General features: G+C 47.3%; 1 protein-coding gene across 8 annotated transcripts; it reads left to right on the top strand.

The window, feature by feature from the left end:
- Window positions 1–17: 17 nt before the first annotated feature.
- On the top strand, window positions 18–22,859 carry PPP1R3E (protein phosphatase 1 regulatory subunit 3E). Of its 8 annotated transcripts, XM_027110840.1 has the most exons (6): window positions 18–153; window positions 320–406; window positions 700–833; window positions 3,190–4,314; window positions 4,628–6,902; window positions 7,783–9,342. In XM_027110840.1, the coding sequence occupies exons 4-5, from the start codon at window positions 3,898–3,900 to the stop codon at window positions 5,051–5,053; spliced, it is 843 nt and encodes a 280-aa protein (XP_026966641.1). In that variant the 5' UTR covers window positions 18–153; window positions 320–406; window positions 700–833; window positions 3,190–3,897; the 3' UTR covers window positions 5,054–6,902; window positions 7,783–9,342. The 8 variants fall into 8 exon arrangements, with proteins under 8 accessions (XP_026966641.1, XP_026966643.1, XP_026966642.1 ...); XM_027110842.1 differs by lacking the exon at window positions 700–833; XM_027110844.1 differs by having other exon boundaries at window positions 20–406; window positions 4,631–6,902.
- The last annotated feature ends 239 nt before the right edge of the window (window positions 22,860–23,098 follow it).

Below are 23,098 nucleotides of genomic sequence, written 5' to 3'. Positions count from 1 at the left end.
CCACAACTCAGGAAGAGAGAGGGCCGCTGGAGGCCAGGAAGAGCAGGGCCAGGAGGACATGGAGAGCCGGACGGGGCTCCTGACCCTGGAGGCTACCCAGAGAAGCCGGCTGAGGCTCAGGAAACCTCAGAGCAAATTCAGCATTTCCAGAAGGTCTCTGATGTTCCATGCACTTGTTGAACTTTTGCAGCCCTGGAATGGGTGCCCAGAAAAGAGGAGCAGTTCCCATTCCGGTGGGAACTGCCTGCCAGGTGCCTCATCCTGTGGGACTAGCAGACGTGACACAGACACCAAACACTTCACTTCCTCTTTTCTCCAGGACCTTTAACCCAGTGGTCTCTACGTGAGCTGGGGCTTTAGCCAAGCATCAGGGAGTCAGGACTTGGATCGCAAGCAGTTTCTGCAGGTAACTTTATCTTCTTTTTTTTTTTTTTCTTTTTTTGTAATTAGATTGGTTTCTTTTTTAGTTCTTTCTAGCCAACACGTGAACTTATTCTCCTTATGAAAAAGTCAAATAATATGGAAGTGTAGAGAAAGAAAATACAAGTCATCAATCCCCCTCCCTCTGCTCTTCCCCCAATTCCACCTCCCTTCCTGGAGGTTGCCAATGTCAAGGTTGATGTTTATCCTTTCAGATTACATATATATATGCAAATACATGAATGTCTACCATTTATACAAGGCAGTATGTTTACACAGGGTGTGAAGCCATCTGACTACAGCTGATCCACACGAGGGCACCCTCAGGCATTCTGATTGGGGCCCACCAGCTCCTGCAGCTGGCACTTCCTTCAGCTCCATTTGCAGGGCTCTCCAACCAAAGGCCGAAAGAGGTAACCCAATTTTCCTTCCCTGCTGGTTCCCTTTGCTTCTACCTCCAGTCCAAGCCTTGGTATTCCCATCTGCCTCTATGGTAACTAGAGAAGAAAGGTCTTTTCTGTAAAGGTGGTGATGACTCACACATTTTGAAGACTTATTAGGTACTAAGTGCTTTCTTTACACACTTGATATTTTATCTTCCCACTAATCCTTATGTTGTGTTATCCTCATTCTATGGATGAGGAAAGTGAGGCTTGGAGAGGTTATGTAATTTGCCCAAAGCCACATACTGAGAAGATGGGCCTCAACCTAATTCTGATTTGAAAGTTTGTCTTAACTTTAACACTGTATTGTTTCAAGGTCCCTCTTTGCTTCAGGTAATCAATGCTGTTATCATGCCATTTACAAGGCCAAACTGAATCCACATCATTTGCAAACCCAAACTCAGTTCTCCCCAATATTCTGAACATACCACCGATTCCACTCCTTTATGACTGTATCCTTTCAATCATCCTCATTTCTTCTTTGTCCTTGGGCTGATCATTCCAGCTGCCACCAGCAAGATTGCCTTCTTCTTCTTTTTTTTCTTTAATGTAATTTTATTTATTTATTTATTTATTTGGCTGCGTCGGGTCTTAGTTGAGGAACACAGGATCTTTCCTTGTGGCGTGGGCTCTTCATTGCGGTGCACGGGCTTCTCTCTAGTTGTGGCATGCGGGTTTTCTCTCTCCAGTTGTGGCGTGCGGGGTTTTTTCTCTCTCTAGTTGTGCCGCGCGGCCTCCGGGGCACGTGGGCACGTGGGCTCTGTAGTTTGCGGCACGCGGGCTCTTTCACTGAGGTGTGTGAGCTCAGTAGTTGTGGTGCGCAGGGTCAGTTGCCCCGTGGCAGGTGGGATCTTAGTTCCTCAACCAGGGATCGAACCCACGTCCCCTGCATTGGATGGCGGATTCTTTAGCACTGGACCACCAGGGAAGTCCCAAGTTTGCCTTCTTTCTTATAAAATAATCTAGCCTAGTCCTTCATTTGCAGTCCTGATTTCTTCTAAGAATTTACTTGAAATAAAAACACTTTTGTCACAGGATCCGAATAGATTTCTGTTCGCCCACCCATTTATTTATAAGCGTGGTGAGAGCAGGCACTGAATTTTATTCACTTTTATGTCCTCATAGCCTAATAGACCCTCAGTAAATGTTGACTGAAGAAATCACTCGATGCCTCTGGCCAGTTATTGAGTAGGCGCAGTCAGATGTTTGAAGATCACTGCAGTGGCTGTTTAAGAAACAAAGACTGCTGGAACAACACAAATTACACCAGGTCCAAAGCTGTGTACCTCAAGGATCTTCTCAGGCCAACACTACAGAGCCAAAGAATGGCAGCTCAAACTGTAGACAAGGCAACAGAGCTTTTCCCAGAAAACCTCGAGCCATTTAGGCTGACGTGGAACCTTACCTATTCTGTCAATAACATATTTTAGCAGAGCAAGGAAGACAGTTTTTAACTGCTTGACTGTAACACAAATTACTGTAGCATTATTTTATACCCTAAAATATGAAAAGAATGTGTCCCTGGATTATATACGTATGTGTAAAATAAGAAAATAAAACTCAATATCACTTTAAAAATGAGTCCTGGCTAAACAGCATTGCTATGGTTAGTACTGGAATTAAAATGCAAGCAGGAATAAATTGTATAATAATAAGATAGCATATGTCTCACTATTTATTTCCAACTTAGTCACTTGTGATTTTACGGTTAAACACTCCTGTTGCTTTAAATTTAGAGATTCCGTTTCCACTCTAAGATTCCCCGTTTCAATGCTCTGAGAATGTTAACTATTACCATGAAATGTTTTAATCCACTTATAACTAAGTGGATAAAAGAGTAGACTCTAGAGTGGGACTGCTGACTTCTAATTCCAGCTATCCAAATATTAATTTATGTGACCCTGGGCAAGAGTCCTATCCTGTCTCTCTCCCTCAATCTTCTCATCCATAAAATAGGCATAATACTCCCTAGTCCTATGATGACTGTATTATATGAGTTAGTATTTGTAAAACAACTGTACTTAGCACACTGTAAGTGCTACACAAGATCAGGAGGAAGTTAGAAAAAAACTAAACTTCATATTTTTTTTCCCACTAATATAGAAAAAAATGAAGGAGTAAAAAGCAGCTCTGTGCCCTTCTTGGAGCTCCCACTGGAACTAGAACCCCGCAGCCCCAGCTCCAAGAGATATATGTGATGATTCATTCAATAATTTGAGGGCCTACTATGTGCTGAAACTGACCATGAATCAGACACAGCCTTGACTGTACGTCAAAGAGCGTACAGTCAGGTTAGAGATCAGAACTCTAATCCACTTTTTTACAGATAAGAAAACTGAGGTCCAGAGAAGTTGTCCCTTCCTCAAGGTCACGCAGCTAAATAGCACCAGAGGTGAGACCCGAAACTATGTCTTTCCACAACTCTCAGCTCAGAACTCTTTCAAATGGGCCACCCACCCTTTTGAGTACCACATCTCAGCTTCTGTTTGAGACTCTAACTAGCTTTCGTGACCTTCCCATGTTTTCGCCCATCATCCTCCCAAACCTGGAGCCTAGGGTTTGGGAAAGAAGACGTTGAGCCCTGAAGAGAAAGTTACAGGCTGGGCCTTTTGAAACTTCCCCGAAAAGGAAAGGAAAGGTTACTCTCTACTCCCTACGTTAACTCTTCCCGAGCCGAAAGGCTGAGGCCGTTAAAAAAAAAAAAGAAAAAAGGCAGAGTGGTCTCACTCAGGACCTGTAGGCTGGAGTGCCCACCTCCTGCTGGATGGGGAGCCACCTGTCAGAGGGCTGTGGGCGACGGCCGCGGGACCGGAGGGTGAGCGCCGCTGAGCGCACGCTCAGAGTAGAGAGACGCAGGAGGTGATGGTCAAATACCCTGGGAGCTGAGGTGGAGGATTCTGGAGGTGACAGCAAGGAGAGTACGCAACTGCGAAGGGTGCCTGAAGCTTCTGCGCCAACACCAGGCGGGTGGGAGACAGGAAAGGAAGGCAGCGCGGCGGCGCTGCGGGAGGGCTCCGCCGGGGCGGGGGGTGCCATGTCTCGCGAGCGGTCCCCCCGCACCGACATTCCCCGCAACCTGAGCTTCATCGCCGCGCTGACAGAGCGCGCCTACTACCGCAGCCAGCGGCCCAGCCTCGAGGAGGAGCCGGAGGAGGTGCCAGGCGAAGGCGGGACGCGCCTCGGGGCCCGATCCCGAGCTCCTGCTCCGAGTCGGGAGCGCAGGGCTCGCTCTGCGCCCGCCGGAGGCAGCGGTACCCGGGTACCCCACAGCCGCAGCCCCGACACCCGTAAGAGAGTGCGTTTCGCCGACGCGCTTGGGCTGGAGCTGACCGCGGTGCGCCGCTTCCGCCCGGGAGAGCTGCCCCGGGTACCCCGCCACGTGCAGGTCCAGCTGCAGAGGGACGCCCTTCGCCACTTCGCGCCGTGCCAGTCCCGCGCCCGAGGTCTCCAGGTAGGCGGCAGAGGTACGCCCCTTCCCCGGGACCTCCCCAACTTGGCCTCGGCGGGTTTATGGGAGTGGATTTATCTAGGAGCACCCATCTCCACCCCGAACCCTGGGCTTGCTCTCGCTCATCCCTTTTGGTGTCCCCATTGGCAGGTGGCTCTAGGCCACTCTCCCAGCAGGGCTCCCCTCTGACTGCCCGGACGCCGGGGTCGGCCTCCGATTGGTCCCGTGCCTCGCCCTGACCCCGCCCCCTCTCTCTCCCCTCCCCTCCCTTCTCCTGGGCTCCCTCCTCCCCTTTCCTCCTTTCCCCCTTTCCCAGCAGGAGGCGCGCGTTGCCCTGGAGCCGGCCAGCGAGCCTGGCTTCGCGGCCCGCTTGCGGGCGCAGCGAATCTGCCTGGAACGCGCCGAGGCGGGCCCGCTGGGCGTCGCCGGGAGCGCGCGCGTGCTGGACCTGGCCTACGAGAAGCGCGTGAGCGTGCGCTGGAGCGCCGACGGCTGGCGGACCCAACGCGAGGAGCCCGCCGCCTACGCCGGTCCGGCCCCGCCCCCGCCGCGCGCCGACCGCTTCGCCTTCCGCCTGCCGGCGCCACCCATTGGTGGCGCCCTGCTTTTCGCCTTGCGCTACCGCGTTAGCGGCCACGAGTTTTGGGACAACAACGGCGGCCGTGACTATGCTCTACGTGGGCCCGAGCACCCGGGCAGTGGTGGAGCCCCGGAGCTACAGGGCTGGATCCACTTTATCTGAGACGCCTGCGGCCGACGGCGGAAAAAAATCAAAGGCACCGGGGGGCTGGGGGATCCCGAAGATTTGGTGGGGAGGAATGGGAGAAACCGAGATTGGCGGGGAGCTGCCCTAGAGAGTCAAGCCCGGGAGGGCGAGGAGGATGGGGGAAACCAAAGGGGTGTGGGGTGTGGGTAGAATCAACGAAAGTTGGGGAGGTTGGGGTGGATGTGAGTGGAGGAACCCAAGTCGTAGAAGGAGGGAGACGGAAAGGGTGCTGGAAGGTTAGAAAAGAAGCAAAAGGACGATAGTGATGTTCTCTTCCGTGAGTGGGCATTGGGAGAAAGTGAGTAGGTCCGTCCGGCCTAGGCAGTCAAAGGTTGAGGGTAACTGTTTGGGACCGAGGACATATTTTGTGTGAACTAGGAGCCCACCACAGTTGAAATCATTTAGATTGCTGGCTTATTCCCTCTTCTTACTGGCCTTAGCCACCGCAGGTTCCCCAGCCCTGCCCATCGTAGCTTTAACTCACCCATAATTGCCTTGCTTAAGTCCCAGGAACTTGGCCATTGCTCCCCAGCCCCTGACATTATGACAGGATTCGCTTGTCACCCCAGCCCCTAGCTTCAGTCTTCACTGACTGGCTGGGGAGTGATGGCAGGTAGCATCAGAGCTCCCTCCTCCAGCTTCCAGGCAGCCCTGGGGATGAAAATGAAAGTAAAACCAACTCCAGGCTTGTCCTTGTGGCCAATAATGCGGTGCCTAAGGTGTTGGTGCACTCAGGGGCTTCCAGAAAAATGCCAGCCTTACCTTTCTGGGTGCCTTCTAATGACCTCTAAGCACTTTATGGACTGTATTTGTCAAGAGACAGGTGAATCACAGGATTCCTTCTGCCACAAAAGAAAAGGAAGTCACTGACTAGCTGGATAACTTTGGGCAAGTTACTTCACCTCTCTGGGCCAGAGTTTCCTCCTTGAGAAACTGCATTTGGATTAGGTGATCTCTTAGGCCCCTTCTTGCTCTGACATTTTATGATCTGTGAGGGGCAGAGTGTGGATTAGAAGCCACATTCTCCAGCCTACGGTTGGAGTGCTTACAGTTCAGAACACACAGCACCCCAAGCGTGTGGTTGGGCCTGAGAATGGCTCTCCAGTTTTTGACACATGTTCCAGAGCCCAGAAAGCATCCAGTCTGCAGCAACCAGCCTGCAGCCTCAGGGTATTCCAGGGCCTCTTTCAAACCACAGGTCATCCTCTGCCCCTTGCTTTTGCTCTTGACCCAACAGACTTCCAGCCTGGGTGCTGGGAGACAGCTTTGGGGAGGTGCCTCTCTAGGGGAAAATGATGCTTGGGAGCCCCCAAAATGAAACAACGTTGGGGACTTTCTTGAGTATAAAGGATTATAGGTATAAGAAACTGAAAACATTTCAAACCAAGAATCAGAGCACCTTGAAAATTAAATGGTACCAGAAGATGGCAGTCTGCTCCATACCTTGAGCAAGTGAAATGGGAAAGCTGGACTCTTCTCCCCATTCACATTTATGCCTTATGTCTCTCCTGGTTAACCTCAGCTGGTTGTGTGTTTTCCTCCCTTCTCACCCTATGTCTAAGCTCTTTGCTTTTCTCTTTCCTTGTCCCCTTCTCATCACTTTCATTTTTCTTTTAGCATATACGGTATTTACCTTCACTTTCTCTATTTCCATCTGCCTCCCTCTTCATCCTTGTTGAAGATGAAGGAGTGGAGAACCTACTTCCTTTTCTCCAAGACCATGGTTGATCCACCTTCCTCCCTCAGGCTCCTTCTTGACAGTCTTCTAGAAGGGAGAAGAGGGAAAAGCAGTTCCTGATGCTGCAGATGAACAAGGAGCTCCCAGGTAACCAGCTCCCCACACCCGTTTCTATCTGTTACTGATTTCTCAAAATTTTCTGGATTCCCCTTTTATCTCTTAGTGAGCGAGGGTACATGCACACGTGCCCATACATGCGTTCAGAATGGAGTATGGGGCTTATTACCATGCCCCTCCTCTCCAAATCTTTAATCCTTTGAAGAAAAATGGCTGAAAGAGAGAAACCCTGGGTCATTCCTCAGACAAATGCCCATTTAAGCATCATCTTCACCTGGTGGAAAAAACAAAGAATTTCATGCATCTTGTGGATCACCCTCAGGTCAAAGTTCCAGCAGAGTGACGAGAGAAAGTGTACTGAAAGCCACCAGCAATACACTTTTTAGTCACCAATGAAGAGCCCAAGGGAGGATAATGGAGCGGGAGAGTAGGTCAAGGCTCAGTGTGTGATCATCTCTTGCGTTATGTGTATGCATTACTGTTATGTGTATCAGCAGTCGCAAGAGCTCACATTTACTTACGTAGCCACTAAAATCTGGTGTCTTGCATGCTTTATAATCCACAAAACAACCCTATGAGTTGAGTAATGTTATTCCTGTTTTAGAGAGAAAACAATTCAGAAAAGCTCGGTATTTTGTGCAAGGTCACACAGCTAGTAAATGGCCGAGCTAGGATTGTGAACCCAGGAAATCTCCAGAGCCTCAGTGCATAACCATGATGTCATAATATTATCCTTTAAAAACAAAATTAAAACCTTGCCATTAAAAAAAAAACCTTGGCACATACCATCTCTTATTAGGAAAAGACCACAGTTTCTAATTGTGCTCTGCCTTCCCATCCTCCCAGCCTCCCCAACTGGCTTGGAGAAGGCAAAGCACCAAGGGTCCCAAGCTTCATCTGCTATTTCCAGGAGCTTGCTGCTGCCTCCTGTGCCCGTGTCCCGGCTCTGCAGGATCAGCAAGGAACCACTGCGCCTGCGCCTGCGCCTGCTGGAGAACTTGGGAACCCATTTGAACTCCAGCCTTGCCATACATTGGGATTCTCTCCTGGCCCTAGCCAGTCCTCCACACTTGTTGGTATGCTGTGCCCCTTCCTACTACCCCAGCTAGCCTTGAACAGGCCAATTCCCTAAAGTTTCCACTAGAAGGGTCCCTGACTAGGACAATTGCTGGATGGTCTGTGCTTGGGCCCTCTCTGGGAACCTGAGTATTACTAAGCAGATAAATGCAAATGGTTGGGGGCAGGGAACCAAGAAGAGTTCATTGTTCCTGAGCTTTTTCTCCAAGAAGTACCCTGGCTCACCCATGCCCCTATTCTCAGCTTTACAGAGCCAAGACATGAGTCTTCTGGTTCTTCCCATACAGAGCTGCCCCAGGGCCTGGGGGTAAGCTGCTAGTCTAATCTGACATGGGAAACACTAGGAATTTGGCAGAAACTTCAGAGATTTGTCGTGTGTTAGGCGTTGTGGTGGGGACTTTCCTCTAAAGCCTGATGACTGTACGAATGGGGGCAATTTAGGATATAACCTGTTAGCCATGGACCGGGAAGGGCCATAAGAGAAACCATTACCATGGTCAGGGGCTCGGGTCCTTGAAGCAACACAGCAGGAACACTCTTGCCCTTTCCTCTCATCCAGACCTCAGATGTCTTCCTAAGTATTCTTCCTGTTCCTTTGTTTTCTTTTATGAATACATTATTTCTTTTATGAATATATCATTTCTCTTCACAATAAGCCCTAACTCAACTTGCCAATCTAATCCCACATTCCCTTGCTTCTAACTCCTGTGTTTCTCTGGAGCCCCTCTGGATCCTTGCAATGCGCAGGTCATAGAATCCAGAGACCTGAAAAGGCTTGTCTTTAGAGATCACTGTGTCCAGACTCCTCTAGAGATGAGGACACAGGTCCAGAGATGAGAAGGGACCCCAGCAGGGTCAGAGAATTTGTTAGTGCAACTCCAGATGGGACGTAAACCCAGGCCTCCTGACCACCTCCCATTCCCAGGCTATGAAACAGGCCTCTCTCCACAGGGTCAGACCCACGATTTTTCATGGCAAGGGACACGTCAGAAATTTTCATTTTCTGCTTCTAGTTTCCATTCCCTTCCCCGTCCAGGCAGAAAGATAAACAAAAGGGACTGGTATGTCCCCAGCCTTGGCACTTCTTTCAGTGATATTGCTGAAGAACAGTGAAGTTGCTAAAACAAACAACAACAACAAAACAACAACTGAATAATCTACCCATTGAATAGCTAACCTGGGGAGGAAATGAAAGTTTGCTATTTGAATCCCCCTCAAACCACCGTTCTCATCAGACCCTTCCCGAGCCTCCCCACCCTCTTCACAGTGCAGCTCTGTACACTGGGCCCCAGACCCACTCGTATTGTGCCTCACTTCAGCCTCCTCATGCAACTGCTCTCCCTTCTGGATAAAAGACCTCGTATTTGAAATAAAGTTGAAATATGAAAAGAAAGTATAAGCTACTGAGAAGTATTGTTTGTTTGGGGCTGAGGGTGGCAAGAGACCCAGAGGCACCCTGCCTTTCTTGGCCATCTCATCTCTTGCAAGTCCTGTTCCCTGTCTGCTGGAGTCCTCTGGCTATGCAAAAGTTGGATGGGAAGGAGATGTAGAGGAGTTGGGCGGCCCTGGTATGAGACACCCCTATAGTATCACGGCACCCTTTTGGGTAGTGGTAGGGAAAGTTACCAGGCCCAGCTCATAGCTCCCTTGCACCCAGCACCAGCTGCTGTTGCAGTTAAAGCGAACAGCTCAGGTGAAGGCCCCGTGTTTCCCCTTGGTGGGGTGCTTTTCTTAAGGAGGCCATTTAAATTACATTCTGCTCCTTAGGCACTGGAAGGAAAAGCAAAGCCCCTTTTGTCTATCAAGGGCAATCCTAAAACAAAGGACAAGAAATATGATGGAGAGGAAAAGTGAGGACCTCTCTGTCTATTTGAAAAAGATCAAGTTCTAACATAGTATTGACTCCCACATCACCTGAATGATGAAAGAGTCCAATTATCCACCAAGTAATGAGACTGTTCCTTACAGGGAAGCCCTAGCCCGAGAATAATCAGATGCCTCATCATTACATCATAATGGCCAAGTTGTGATGTCACTGCAGAGCACCCACTCTTTAGTACACGCATTGTAATTGAAACCAGATATGCTGAAGGGTAGAGTCAGCATGAGGAACAGATCCCCAAGAAGAGGTAAGTGGGGGCTTTCCATGGGTTCCCTCCATGGCTTATCGCCTAGGGTCTCTCTGTGGCCCTAATGTCTTTCCAGACTTCTCATATCTTAGTTTGGTGGTAGGTTTGTCTGAAATCTCTCTTCTGCAAACTCCATTGCAGCTTTTGCTATCCCAAATCCTCAATACTTGCAGTTGTGACGACTGGTCAGCCCTCACGTCTGTTTTTTAGGACAGAGCGCAGAACACTGGAGCAGGGTTTCCCTAACTGGGGCAGAAACTCACCATATCTGTTTCGTTAGTCCCAGGGATAGATCCAAGTTTTCGGTTGTCTGAAGCATACAACTTTTGGGGCCTTTTTCAAGTAAAATAAATATTTCAGAATGAGAAAAGATATCTTAAAAATTATAACTTTAAAAAAGCTGACAAATATCATAATATCACAAAATCAAGAAAAATAACATTTTTAAAATTACCTATGTGGCAAACCTAAATATTTTTCCCCACAATTTTGTTTTTGGCTGCATGCTCTTTGATAGTCTTTTTATGTGATGATTATAGATAATTTTTCCGTAAAGAGATAATTCCATCTCCATGATCACTTTAAAAAAATTCTTGATAATTAAAAAAAATTTCACCTTCACACCTTGTAAGTAATAATGTCACATAATTTGGGGGGACTTTTGTCAAACTTGGAAAAACACTACCAAATGTCTTCAGTATATGTGGTGTAAGATTTTGGAGCATTTTCAAATTTGCAATAATGAATAACATAAACTCTGAATTTTTGACATTGGGAGTATTCCTGGAAGCTGTATGTATTAAGTTTGTTAGAGCTGCCATAACAAAATACTTAGACTGGGTGGCTTAAACAGTGGAAATTCTCTCACGGTTTTGAGGCTAGAAACCTGAGATCCAGGTGTTGGCAGGGTTGATTTCACTCTGAGGTTCCTCTCTCTTGGCTTGTGGATAGCCATCTTCTCCCTATATCTTCACATGGTCCTACCTGCATGTCTGCATCCAAATTTCCTCTTATTATAAGGACAGCAGTTATACTGAATTAGGACTCACCCTAAAGACCTCATTATAATTTAATTACCTCTGCATAGACCTTATCTCCAAATATGGTTACATTCTGAGGTACTGGGAGTTAGGACTTTAACATATGAATTTTAGCAGGACACAGTTCAGCCCATAACACTGTAATTACTATTTATTCACAGAAGTAACTGCAAATCACAGATGTGTAACTCCTACACCCAAACTAAATGTATTCCCAGCTCAACTTGGTTAGTCAATCCCCAAATACCCGTGGCCTCTTCATTGCCACTGGACAAAAGGAGAAGTGTGATGGAGGAGGAGTCAGAAAGGAAAGAGACATCAGTCTTGACCAACTGCAGTTTAAATTTTTTTTTCAAATTCTACAAAAACCTATGATCATATTAACACATTGCTGGGACTCCTCCCATGCTTTGGAAGAGTTCTGTGCAAGAGAGGGCCCTTCCTCCAACTTCCTTAGCTATTACTATTAGGTCATTGTGTGTCTGGTCAGTCCTGCTATATTTCTGAGCCATGCAAAGGGAGAGGGAGTTTTCACCAAAGATTAAGGATGATGTGGTAAATCCACATTGTTCAGCACTAGTCCCTGGAAGAGCTGGGATGATTACTGTCTTGCTGAAGGTGGGACCCTCCCTTCTCTGATAATGTCAAGTCTGGACCTCTTCCTCTCTTCCACTCCCCCACCCCAACTGTTAGGGTGATAGCTGATTCATTTTGCTGTACAGCAGAAACTAATACAACATTGTAAAGCAACTATACTCCAATAAAAATTAATAAAACACAAAAAATAAAGTGTTAGGGTGAAACCCACATAAAGGAGGGAGGCTTCAGCCTGTTCTCCAGAACTGGGGCAGAGGAGTTTCTTCTTTCCTTGGATTCTTCCTCCCTTAAATCTGTCTTTGATTCTTCTCCCTACACCTGAATTGGGAGTGAGTATCCTTCTGAGACAAGAAATGTGACTGAGTTGTCTACCTTTCATAATTCCCCGCCCATGATCTGTGATGCCCAGAGTGACTGACTGAACCCTCCAGGGGCAGCCACTAAATTTTCACAGTTCCTGCCTGGCTTTCCAGCCAAATAAGCGTGAGTTCTTCCGGGTCAATCCAGTTTCATTGTTTGGATTATAAAACAATAAGCTCTCCATCGACAACTGAGGGCTGCCTGCTGCCTACAGTGTTTCACTTTTCCCTTCCTTCGTTACATACAAACCATTGGCGTATTGTAATAAGTTATGATTTAGGAGAAGTTCTGTATGTACCACCAGCCCTGGCTTAAACCCTCAGGGATCAAAAGTTTCTAATTCTAAAGCTGAGAATATTCTTTCTGTTGCTTACTCCTATCATGTTTTTGCAGGATACTAGTTTGAAGGGCATGGCTCTTAGGAGTTGAGATTGTTACTAAATGTATTGAGGGAGAGAGGGGAGGAAGGGGCAAATGCAGGGCCAGCAACGGAAAATGGGGCTCCAAGCTGAATTAGAGATATATTTCTCATGCTTGGCAACCTTGAAAGAGCTCTTGACCTTAGACTGGAGCAATTAAGAATCAGAAGTAGCGATTATGGTGGTTGACTTTTAGAGGGTACAGGGGGAGTGGCGAGATCTGTAGAATACAGGGCAAAGTCTGAAATTGTTTTATAAGTTATTGTCGGTATATAAGCTATTGTGACCTAAATAATACAAGAGGAGACTAGCATGAGAACAGAAGACTCACTTCAGAAAGTATTGTTCCCAAGTTTTAGTCAGAAGACTGAGAATCCTAACTATACAAACTTTTGGCGCAGAATTTCGGTGTGGAATACTGTTTCGGTGGAAAGACCATTTTATCGCACTCCCTTTCTTTACAACAAAAACCAAGGTCCCCAAATATGAGGCACATTTCCAGGTCCTCTTTACTAGGGCGGAGCGGGTGGGTAAGTCCGAACGAGGTGACCTCCTCTAGCACTTCGTCTTTGAGAACACCCGTCTGGTGACAGCTGGACCCGGGAAGTGGCCGAAGGTGCCGGGCCGCTAGGATCCTCGTCTTTAAGGGTGTCCAAGACATTTGATCCATCTCGAGAACAAGTTCCCGGTTGCTCTAGGCGCTTCGTTTACAGTGACGCTGCTGACAGCGGTTGGGCCCTCGTCTGGGAACGCGCGTCTCCTGTGTGAGACTGGCAAAGGGATACTGAAAAAGTCTTCCTTCCGAAGGAAACAAATGGGGAGTAGTTGTAGGCGGTCTGGACAGTTCAGCAAACTGCTGTTAATTTCTTGGGGAATTCCAGGAGGAACATTGCCCAGTGGACCCCTAAGATCCGGCGCCCACAAGGCGAGGGTGGGAGGGGGTACCATTCACTGCATCCTAGCCCGGGGGGACATCTTCTCTGCCCCACGCAGCCAATAGCCACCCCGGCTGAGGCCCACGGAGCCAATAGCCGACTTCAACCGAGGCCCACGCAGCCAATGGCCGGCTCAGTCTGTTCCGCCGGGGCCCGCCCACCTGCGTTCACCAATCAGGACTCTGGCCACCTTGGCACCGCCCCTGGAGCCCGCCCCACCCATCCGCCCCGCCTCCAACTCGCTGAAGCAGGGCTGGGCTAGACGGGCGCGCTTTCGGGGGCGGGGGGGGGGGCAGTCCCGGTCCCAGCCCTCCGCGCGGGTGGGCTCGGAGCAGGCCGCACCGGGCAGCAACCCCACTCTCACCCCGGAGGCCCCCTGCCCTTTCTCCCCCTTTCCCCCCGGCCCATGGTGCGAGGCTGGGAGCCGCCGCCCGGGCCGGACTGCGGTGAGTGATCCCCAGCCCCTTCGACTTCCCCTCCCAGCCCCTGTACGATCTCCGACCCCCGGAGCCCCATCCCCGCGCTGGGGGGAGGAGAATTCTAGGTTCGAAGTCGCCTGGTTCTCTCTCCTTTCTCCTCTGGACTTTTCGGTTCCCTGTTGTAACTGGGGGAGGGTGAGTGGGTGTGTAGGGAGGAGGGGAAGGCTGGGTAGGGACGCCCTTGGCGAGGGGAGGGTTTGAGATTCTCCTGCTTCCTGGGGCTCATCGCCCCAAGTGCAGGAACTTTTTGTTCTCTGACCCAGTTTGGAGCCTTCTAGACTGCCTGTGAAATGGAGGATAGGAGAAACGTTTCCTTCCCAGGCCTCCCCTCCTCCCCTCCATGACTACCTCCTAGCGACCTCAACACATGTACAGAAACCTGGCCTTATTCCTGGGGAGCAGTTGCCTTTGGGAATGAAAGGTTTAAGAGAAATTGCCCCCTCTGACCCCTACCCAGACATACTCAGAAAACCAACTAGGAAAGTGAGAACCTGAGTCCTCAGAGGTTCCTGGTGTTGCGTCCTAATCTGAGACTTCTAAACTGAAAGAAGACTCAAGCTGAGACCTATTTGGTAATGAGGGCCCAGATGTGATATTTTGTCATATGAACCCCCTTCTCACCATACATTTGAAGCGCTTTTTATGATTAGGATAAGTAGGTGGCAGTAATTGAAAAAAAAAAAAAAACGAATAAACAAAAAAGCCAGTTAAAGTTGGGAATTTTTAAAATGATGCATACATATCTTAAGAACTGTCATTAAAAGTACGTTCATTTCACCAATCTCTTCGGTTAGTGTCCAGGCGTTTTCTTTATGTAAGTATGCTGATTGGCAGTCCCAATTGTCTTTCTAGGATAAACGACATAAGTGAATCTCAAATCTGGCTGCACCCTGAGAACTTTTTAAAAACTACTTATGCCTGAGCCCCAGTCCAGGCTAATTAAGTCAGAATGAGGAGGTTGATGCCCTGGTTTAAGTTTCCCAGGTAATTCTAATGTGCAGCCTGAGCCTGGAGCCACTGCCTCTCATCATCTGTGATTTCCACGTTTGGTTTCTTTAAAGTGGAGTGAGAATTTAAACACTTTTGAAGCAATCTGAGTGCAGAATACTTCTGAGTTTTTTAAATCCCCAGCCCCTCCAGTCTTTTACAGTTTTCTTGCCTACTCCCAACTCAAAAAAAATTTTTAATATACACTCCTTTGTATTATGTCTTTCCAAAGCATTTGACTTTGTTTTCATAGAAACAGTTTTTTTCTTTTGGCCGCTCTGTGCGGCTTGTGAGATCTTACTTCCCCAACCAGGGATTGAACCCGGGCCCTCAGCAGTGAAAGCACGGTGTCCTAACTACTGGACTGCCAGGGAATTCCCAGAAACAATTCTTAATGCACTCATTTTTCATAGATTTATGTGATGTTTAATTATTATATACAGAAAAACAATGAGCCTAAGCAGGTTTGGAATTACACACAACTGGCCTAAGCACATAGGGCAGCTGAAGGAAGCAGCTGACTTTGCCATACTAGAGTAGCCTACCAGTGTCTAGTTTCCAGTGCACTATGGGTATTGATAATGTAATCCAGTAGGGGTCAGTTAAGCCAGGCTTTTGGCCCAGTTGAACACCCCTCACTTCCACTCTCTCCAATTAATATCACCAATGCCTAGTCGCTTCTAGACTAATTCAGATTCTCTTGAGTCTTCCAACCATTCTTTCCATTCATTCATAAACTGTTTCTCTTTAAGCATTACCACCATTGCTTTTATTAAGTTGGGAGGACATAAGGCAGAGCTTATTAACCAGGACTTCTGGGCAATCAGCAAACCCCCGGAGATTATACTTTATGTAATGTGTAAGTGTGAATGTTTATGGGGCGGGGGGGGGGGCAGTAAGTCATAACTTTCTGAGAGTTTATAACTTCTGATTTTCAAAGAGGTTCATGATCCAAAAAGTTGAGAAGCACATGAATTGAATATCACTAAAAGTCCTTTAAGGCCCTTGAAAACTATCACCAAAACACATTTCATTCAGAAACATACCTCAGTTCTCTGAATAAAGATTTAGGGAATTTAGCAGGCTCATATCTGGTCTCTCACTTGAACTGTTTCCTGCTTTTAACCATAAGCCTAGGCTCGAGGGTTTTTTGGCACCGTGCAGTATGCGGGATTAGTTCCCCCACCAGGGATCAAACCCGTGCCCCTTGCAGTCCTGCAGTGGAAGTGCGGAATCCTAACCACTGGATCACCAGGGAATTCCCAGCCTAGGTTCAAGTTCTGAAGACCTCTTTTTCCTAGGATTGTGTGAACACCTACACTGGAAGTTTAAGGCAGCCCATTCTTTTCTGCCTTTTGTCCAGGGGTATGGAAAGCCCAAAGGGAAATAAGGGTGTTACCCTGACTATATTTTTTATTAGTGATTTTAAGTAGCAGTGGGGCATATCTGGCATGGATACAAGTTTAGTAATAATTCAGAATTGATAATACCACTACCACCACCTCTGCTCAGAGGAGTCCTTATTTCTCCAGCTTTCCTTCCCTTTCTCTCCCATCTCCAAATGAAGTACAAGGACATAAGACACTATAGTGTCTTCACTGTGGTTTTGATTACTGTAGGGTCTACCCTCTTTGTTATAGTTCTCATGAGCCACTCCCTGGATAGTTTTCTCCTATATCAAAGCCAGATTCTTCCAGGGAGGTACCAGCTCTACATCTGTGCCCTGATTTAAGCCACCATTCTGTATCAGGAAGTCTTCCACAACTTGTGTTTTGTGTCACTGGGAAACTGTAGATACATACAGTACACCAGATATGACCTTTCCATTACTGTATGTTATACTGAAATATCAAGCTGATATGGGAATCTGACAATAGCAAACCACATGAATGAAAGTAAAATGCTTCCTGGTGGGCTTATAGCTGTGCCTGCCTTATTTCCTGTCTGGCAGTCTTCATCCTCACACTGGACTGCTTTATTCCTTACGCTACCTTTTCCTCGTATCTGAACTGTTACTGTGACCTTAAAAAACAGGACACAGATAAGGTTAAGTGGATGTCAAGTGCTGGAACATCAAGTATTCTCCAGCTTAGATTTGGTGGTGTTCCTGGTGGGCCACAATTTCCAAATGGTAGTTTAGTGCCTGGCTGTGCAAGCACTTCCTCACAGCCCCTCAGCTGTGTCTGGGATGGACCTGGAGGGTAAAGGTAGAGCTACCACACTGGCAATTCACCTAGTAATCAAAAAGAACTTATATCCAAATTATGGATTCAATTCTAAAGCAGTGATTTTGCTACTTTTTAAAAGTTGCAAAATCCTTTCTGGAATTATATCCAACTCCCCAAATATAAAAAGTACAAAATCAAGACACCCTGGTTTCCTCCACTGCTCATTAGGATTAAGACTGCAATAACAGACTGAAACAGTCATTTTAAAGGATTCAGTCTTTGCCTCACTTCCCCTGTTGTCTAAGAGGAGCATTACCTTATATCAGAATCAGCCCGTGAGGCTGAAGCAATGATAAAAGCTCTAATTTATTGAGCCTTTACTTTGGTCTAGGCATGACGTCAGTTGCATTTTTTTTTTTTTTTTTTTTCTGTATGCGGGCCTCTCACTGTTGTGGCCTCTCCCGTTGCGGAGCACAGGCTCTGGACGCGCAGGCCCAGCGGCCATGGCTCACGGGCCCAGCCGCTCCACGGCACGTGGGATCCTCCCGGACCGGGGCACGAACCCATGTCCCCTGCATCGGCAGGCGGACTCTCAACCACTGCGCCACCAGGGAAGCCCATCAGTTGCATTTTTTGATTTAGTCATAAACTTGCAAGGTAGACGCTGTTATGACCTCCTTTTATTCTGATGGGAAAATAAAGCTTAGCGAGCACTCTAGGGAGTGGAGAAGCTGCGATTCACCTCAAATCTGCCTCACCCCAGACCTCCACCTCTAACAGCTCTAGGCCCCGCCTACACATGACATCTAGCACACAGTAGGTGCTCTGTAAAAATATATGTAACTTTACATACATTCAACATTGTCTCCATTTTCTACACATGAGGAAACTGAGGCTCCTGTAAGTTCAGTAGCTTTTGCCCAAGATCACATGGCTGGTGGCAGAATTGGGATTCAAACTGCAGGCTGGCCTTAATCATATTTTAACCCACTATGCCATGCTGCCTTCATTTACCCTCTTAAGGTTCTCTTCAAGCTGTACTGCTTCTAGGGTCTGCATGGCCTTCAGTTTGTTAAGATTTGCTTGTTAAAAGGGAACGGTGACACCCATTAGAATGCTTCCGAAGTTTTCTGCTCATCATATAAAATCCCCGATATTACACTGCACTATGTGTAACTTTCTGGACTTGAGATTTTTCTCAATTCATCATGTAGCATTTATATCGGAATCCTGTCCTATCCATAACATATCAGAAGTAATATTTATAAACTCAGATGGGATTCCTCTAAGAGTAAAGGATGACAGATGTTTTAAAGTCTCTAATACCCACACAGGGAGCCGAGTTAAAATTTGGTCAACAGGGAACTCCCTGGCGGTCCAGTGGTTAGGACTCTGTGCTTCCACTGCAGGAGGCATGGGTTCCTCCCTGGTTGGGGAACTAAGATCCCAAAAGCCTCAGGCATGGCCAAAAAAAAAAAAAAAATTGGTCAACAGAATTATTCTGGGAAATAGCTTGAGCAGGTTTCCAAGAATGAAGCGTAGTCAGAGGCTTTCCCTGCAGTCCCCACAGCCACGATGACCCTGGGAGCCCTGGTGCTGCTGGGTAGCTTGCAGGACCCGTTTACAGTTTATAATGAGCGAGCCCACCTGGTTCTGAGAAGAAAGCTGGACTGAAAAGATAAGAGCTGAGGGCCTCCCGTCTTGTGCGGAGGGGCTGCTAAGGTCTGAGGGAGCTCTCTAGGCTCCCTGGAGAGAGACTCAGCAGTTGGAAGAGACAAAGGCTGGGGGGAGGGGAATAACCTTTGTTCTGAGGATGACAGGGGTAGGAAACGTTCCCCTCCCTCTACCCTAACCAGACCAAAACCGAGGGGGAGTGAGCCCCATTTATCCCAGATAGCTGACCTATCTTATCCTACTGAGAGTTAGAAAAAAAACCCATCAATCCCCTCCCCCTAACACTCGCCCACCAAGAAGGGAAAGAAAAGGGGGCTGGGCAGAGGGACTGTGCTATTCTACCTTCTAGATTTTCACACGTTGTATTCTTAACCTTTCCATATTCTAGAGATAATCTAGAGATAACTCTAGAGATAATCTGTTAGGAGCTAAAGTGTTCTGGGATTACACCTCTTCTTGTTTTCTTGGTGAGTCTTAGTTTTGTCATTCTTGTTCCATTAACTTAGAGGGTGAAGTGAATTTGAATGGGAAAGATAAAGGCTATAAGGATGTTTTCCTTTTTAACCTCGGAAGTCAGATTTCGTTTTTGGTGACAACACTCACTAGTCTTGTGACTTGGGATAATTTAACCTCTATGGACTTTGGTTTTTTCATACTTACAAGGGAATTATAGCAGGCTCTGATGATTCACAAGGTTATGAAAATTAAATGAGAAATTGTTATGCACTTTAAAAGCAATCCAGCACAGTACGCGTAGAAGTTGATTGTACTGGAGTCCAACGTTTTGTTTGGTAGAAATTGAACAATGGGTTGAAAGAGGAGCCCCAGTGATCGAGCTGTTTCTCTTCTTATTACAGCTATCTCTGAAGGGCACAAATCAGAAAGCACCATGCCTCCTAATAAAGAGGCCAGCGGTCTTAATAGCTCCCCTGCGGGGCTCATCTGTCTCCCTCCAATCTCTGAGGAGCTACAACTTGTGTGGACCCAAGCAGCCCAGACTAGTGAGCTGGATGGCAATGAGCACTTGCTACAAACCTTCAGCTACTTTCCGTATCCCAGTTTAGCAGACATTGCCCTTCTCTGCCTACGCTATGGGCTGCAGATGGAGAAAGTCAAGACTTGGTTCATGGCCCAGCGCCTCCGCTGTGGCATTAGCTGGTCATCCGAAGAAATTGAAGAGACTCGAGCCCGAGTAGTCTACCATCGGGACCAACTCCATTTCAAATCCCTTCTCTCTTTTACTCATCATGCAGGGCGGCCCCCAGAGGAGGTGCCTCCTTCTCCAGTGCCACCTCCAGAACAAGTTGGTCTTGGAATAGTTCCCCTGACTCTTGGCGAGCCCACCCAGATGAAAGGATTGAAGGTAGAGCCCTCAGAGCCCTCAGAGCCACTGAGTCACCAGAAAGCAAAGGAGCCCCTGATGGCACCTGGCAGTGGGGCATTCCCCCACCAATCACAATTTTGGCAGGATCTTCAAAGCAGTGGCCTCTCTAAGGAGCAGGCAGGCAAGGGTCCCGACCAGTCACACGGCCTAGGTACTGCTTCCTGGAACCACTCCACAGCTGTCCACCAGCCCCGTGCTCGGGATAAGCCTCCACCCGTCTCATTACTTGCCAGTAGTTGTAAGAAGGAGTCAGCATCTAATGTGACTCCTCCTTCCTCTACCTCTTCTTCCTCTTTCCAGGTACTGGCTAATGGAGCTACTGCCACCTCTAAACCCCTCCAGCCACTGGGCTGTATCCCACAGCCACTGTCACCCAATGAACAGGCACTACGCCCACAGCTGGAGCCAGCCTGGCCCCAGGGGCTAAGGCATAACTCAGCACCTGGTAGGGTTGGCCCTGCAGAGTACCTTTCCCCAGATATGCAACGCCAGCGAAAGACCAAGCGCAAAACCAAAGAGCAGCTGGCTATCCTCAAATCGTTTTTTTTACAGTGCCAGTGGGCACGGCGTGAGGATTACCATAAATTAGAGCAGATCACTGGCTTACCTCGGCCTGAGATTATTCAGTGGTTTGGTGACACGCGCTATGCCTTGAAGCATGGGCAACTAAAATGGTTTCGGGACAACGCAGTACCTGGTGCCCCTAGTTTCCAGGATCCAGCAATTCCCACACCACCACCTTCAACCCGCTCCTTGAATGAATGGGCTGAGACACCACCTCTGCCGATCCCCCCACCTCCACCAGATATACGACCCTTGGAAAGGTACTGGGCAACCCACCAACAGCTACGGGAAAGTGATATCCCTCAACTGAGTCAGGCATCAAGGCTTAGCACCCAGCAGGTACTGGATTGGTTTGACTCTCGATTACCTGAGCCAGCTGAAGTGGTGGTTTGTCTAGATGAAGAGCAGGAAGAGGAGGAGGAAGAACTGCCAGAAGATTATGAGGATGAAGAGGAGGAGGAGGAAGACGACGATGACGACGATGATGATGTGATCATCCAGGACTGAGGGTGCACTGGGGGAGGGGAGGTCTGTTACTAAAAGACGAACCAACTTAGTAACTGTTTAAACAAAGAAACCACATTTTTTTACTTACCTTGTGGCAAAGAACTGAAAAGCTTTGTGTTTTTGAGGGTGGGGGACAGCGGGATGTAGTAAGGGTGGACCAGGGAGGATGATCATGGAGGACAAAGCAAGGTGGGGATTGGATGGGCAGAAATCCAGGCCTCCAGCCTCAATGAGAAGAGTGCTATGGGTCTGGTCCAAACTATGAGGCCGGGAAAAGGCTCTTGCTCTCCTCGTATTGGCTGTTCTTTCCCCTTAGTGTACTACGGCCTACATCTATGGAGGACTAGAAAGGAGGTGTAAAGATTCCAGTACATCCCCCAGTCCCACCCCACCATTTTCCTTGGAATATAAGGCTGCCTTGCACCCCTTCTTTTCTCTCTGAGCACAAGTCCACACACAATGCAGCCAAGAATCTCAGTATGTCCCAGTCAATCACAAATACTTCCTCTTCCTTATACCAGCTTGACTTTATATGTTTTCCTGCTGCTTTATTGAGTCACACAGGGAGCAGAATGTTTTCGTTTCTAATACTGGACCACTATGCCTTGTACCTTTTTATCTTTCCCAAACCCCCATTCTGTTCACTATTTGTCTCAGGGTAAATCTTCCCCCCGGAGCTTGTGAAAAAGTTTAATAATTGGGTGGAGAATAATTTAGACTGGATATTTATTGGAGGTGGGAATTAGGGGAGATGTCCTTTAAAAAAAAAGTAGAATTAGAATTACAGAGGGGTAGAGAGGAGAAGGAATGGTTTCTACTGTTCGGAAGGACAGTGCAGGTAGGTTCCAGGTTTGGTTTTACAAACCTGACAGTCCCTCCTGCCTAGCTTGACATAGACTGATTTTTTTTATCTTTTTGGTGTTGGTTTAATGTGTCCAGAAAAGAGACTTTTCCCTCACTTTATACGATCTGTCTTGGAGACAGAGGGACCATGGTCCTTAACTGAATTAATTGATGTTTTAGAATGGTTTTCATCAGTTGGGGTCAGATATAAAGGTATCAGTGGGTTAACCATCTAGAAATAAAAAAGTGGAAAGCCCCAAATTGCTAGAATAATAATAAAAAGGCCAAAAATAAAATTCTCTCACCTCCACTTTGCCACTTCTATGGTTTAGAGATTAATGGAGCCAAATCCATTAACTTTCTGATTTAGTATACTTTTTATTTATTTTTGAAGCGGCAGGATATAGTGAGGTAAAGTAAAAGAACAAAAACTTGAAAAGTTAGTAGATCAGTATCTATCACTAGGCAGACTTTTTTCTGCACCTGCTACAGCACAGGCTCTTGCTCAGAAGAGAGGGAGTTTAGAAATGCCTTTAAAATAAATTCAGTTTCAGAAAGGGTAGTGGGATCCTATTCAGCTACAAGGTCATTCCCAAGACCAAATTTATTTCTGGCAGATGCTATCTTTACATTTTTCCAATATTTTTGCTTAAGGTATGCCTGCCAGTGGCCTACCCATTTAATCCCTCATTTCTACCCCTTAGTACCCAAAGAAGAATAAATGTTTGATCTCAGTGGTAGTGTTCTTTGCCCATTCCACCATTTGAGAGCTTGTAATACCAATAGAGTTGCAGTAGCAATAAAAGGACATCCTCTTTATTTCATTATCTGTGTACTTTAGTAAGCCTGTGTCTCCAACCGTTACCAAACAGAAAGGAAAATCAACATATTTAATAGTAACTAGGCACAGAGGAAACAATAGGCAAATAGAAAAAGTATAATAAATTAGGGCAAGGAACAGTGTTGTGGCTTGTTAACATCGGCAGTGGGAGAATATATCCAAAGCTAAAAAGTGAAATCCAGAAATAAAACATGGTTAATAAGTATATCACCCCACCCACCC

The sequence above is a fragment of the Aethalodelphis obliquidens genome, unplaced genomic scaffold, assembly GCF_003676395.1.
Source record: "Aethalodelphis obliquidens isolate GAN/ISIS:26980383/991018 unplaced genomic scaffold, ASM367639v1 scaffold10, whole genome shotgun sequence".
Classification (NCBI taxonomy): domain Eukaryota; kingdom Metazoa; phylum Chordata; class Mammalia; order Artiodactyla; family Delphinidae; genus Aethalodelphis; species Aethalodelphis obliquidens.
The sequence above is the reverse complement of the archived record's forward strand: the minus strand, read 5'-3'. Positions and strand labels throughout refer to the sequence as shown.

Coding starts and splice junctions, on each gene's coding strand:
- PPP1R3E (XM_027110836.1), top strand. CDS start 10,033: ATGCTGAAGGGTAGAGTCAGCATGAGGAACAGATCCCCAAGAAGAG. Junction 10,079..19,594: donor GAACAGATCCCCAAGAAGAG/GTAAGTGGGGGC, acceptor TTCTTATTACAG/CTATCTCTGAAGGGCACAAA.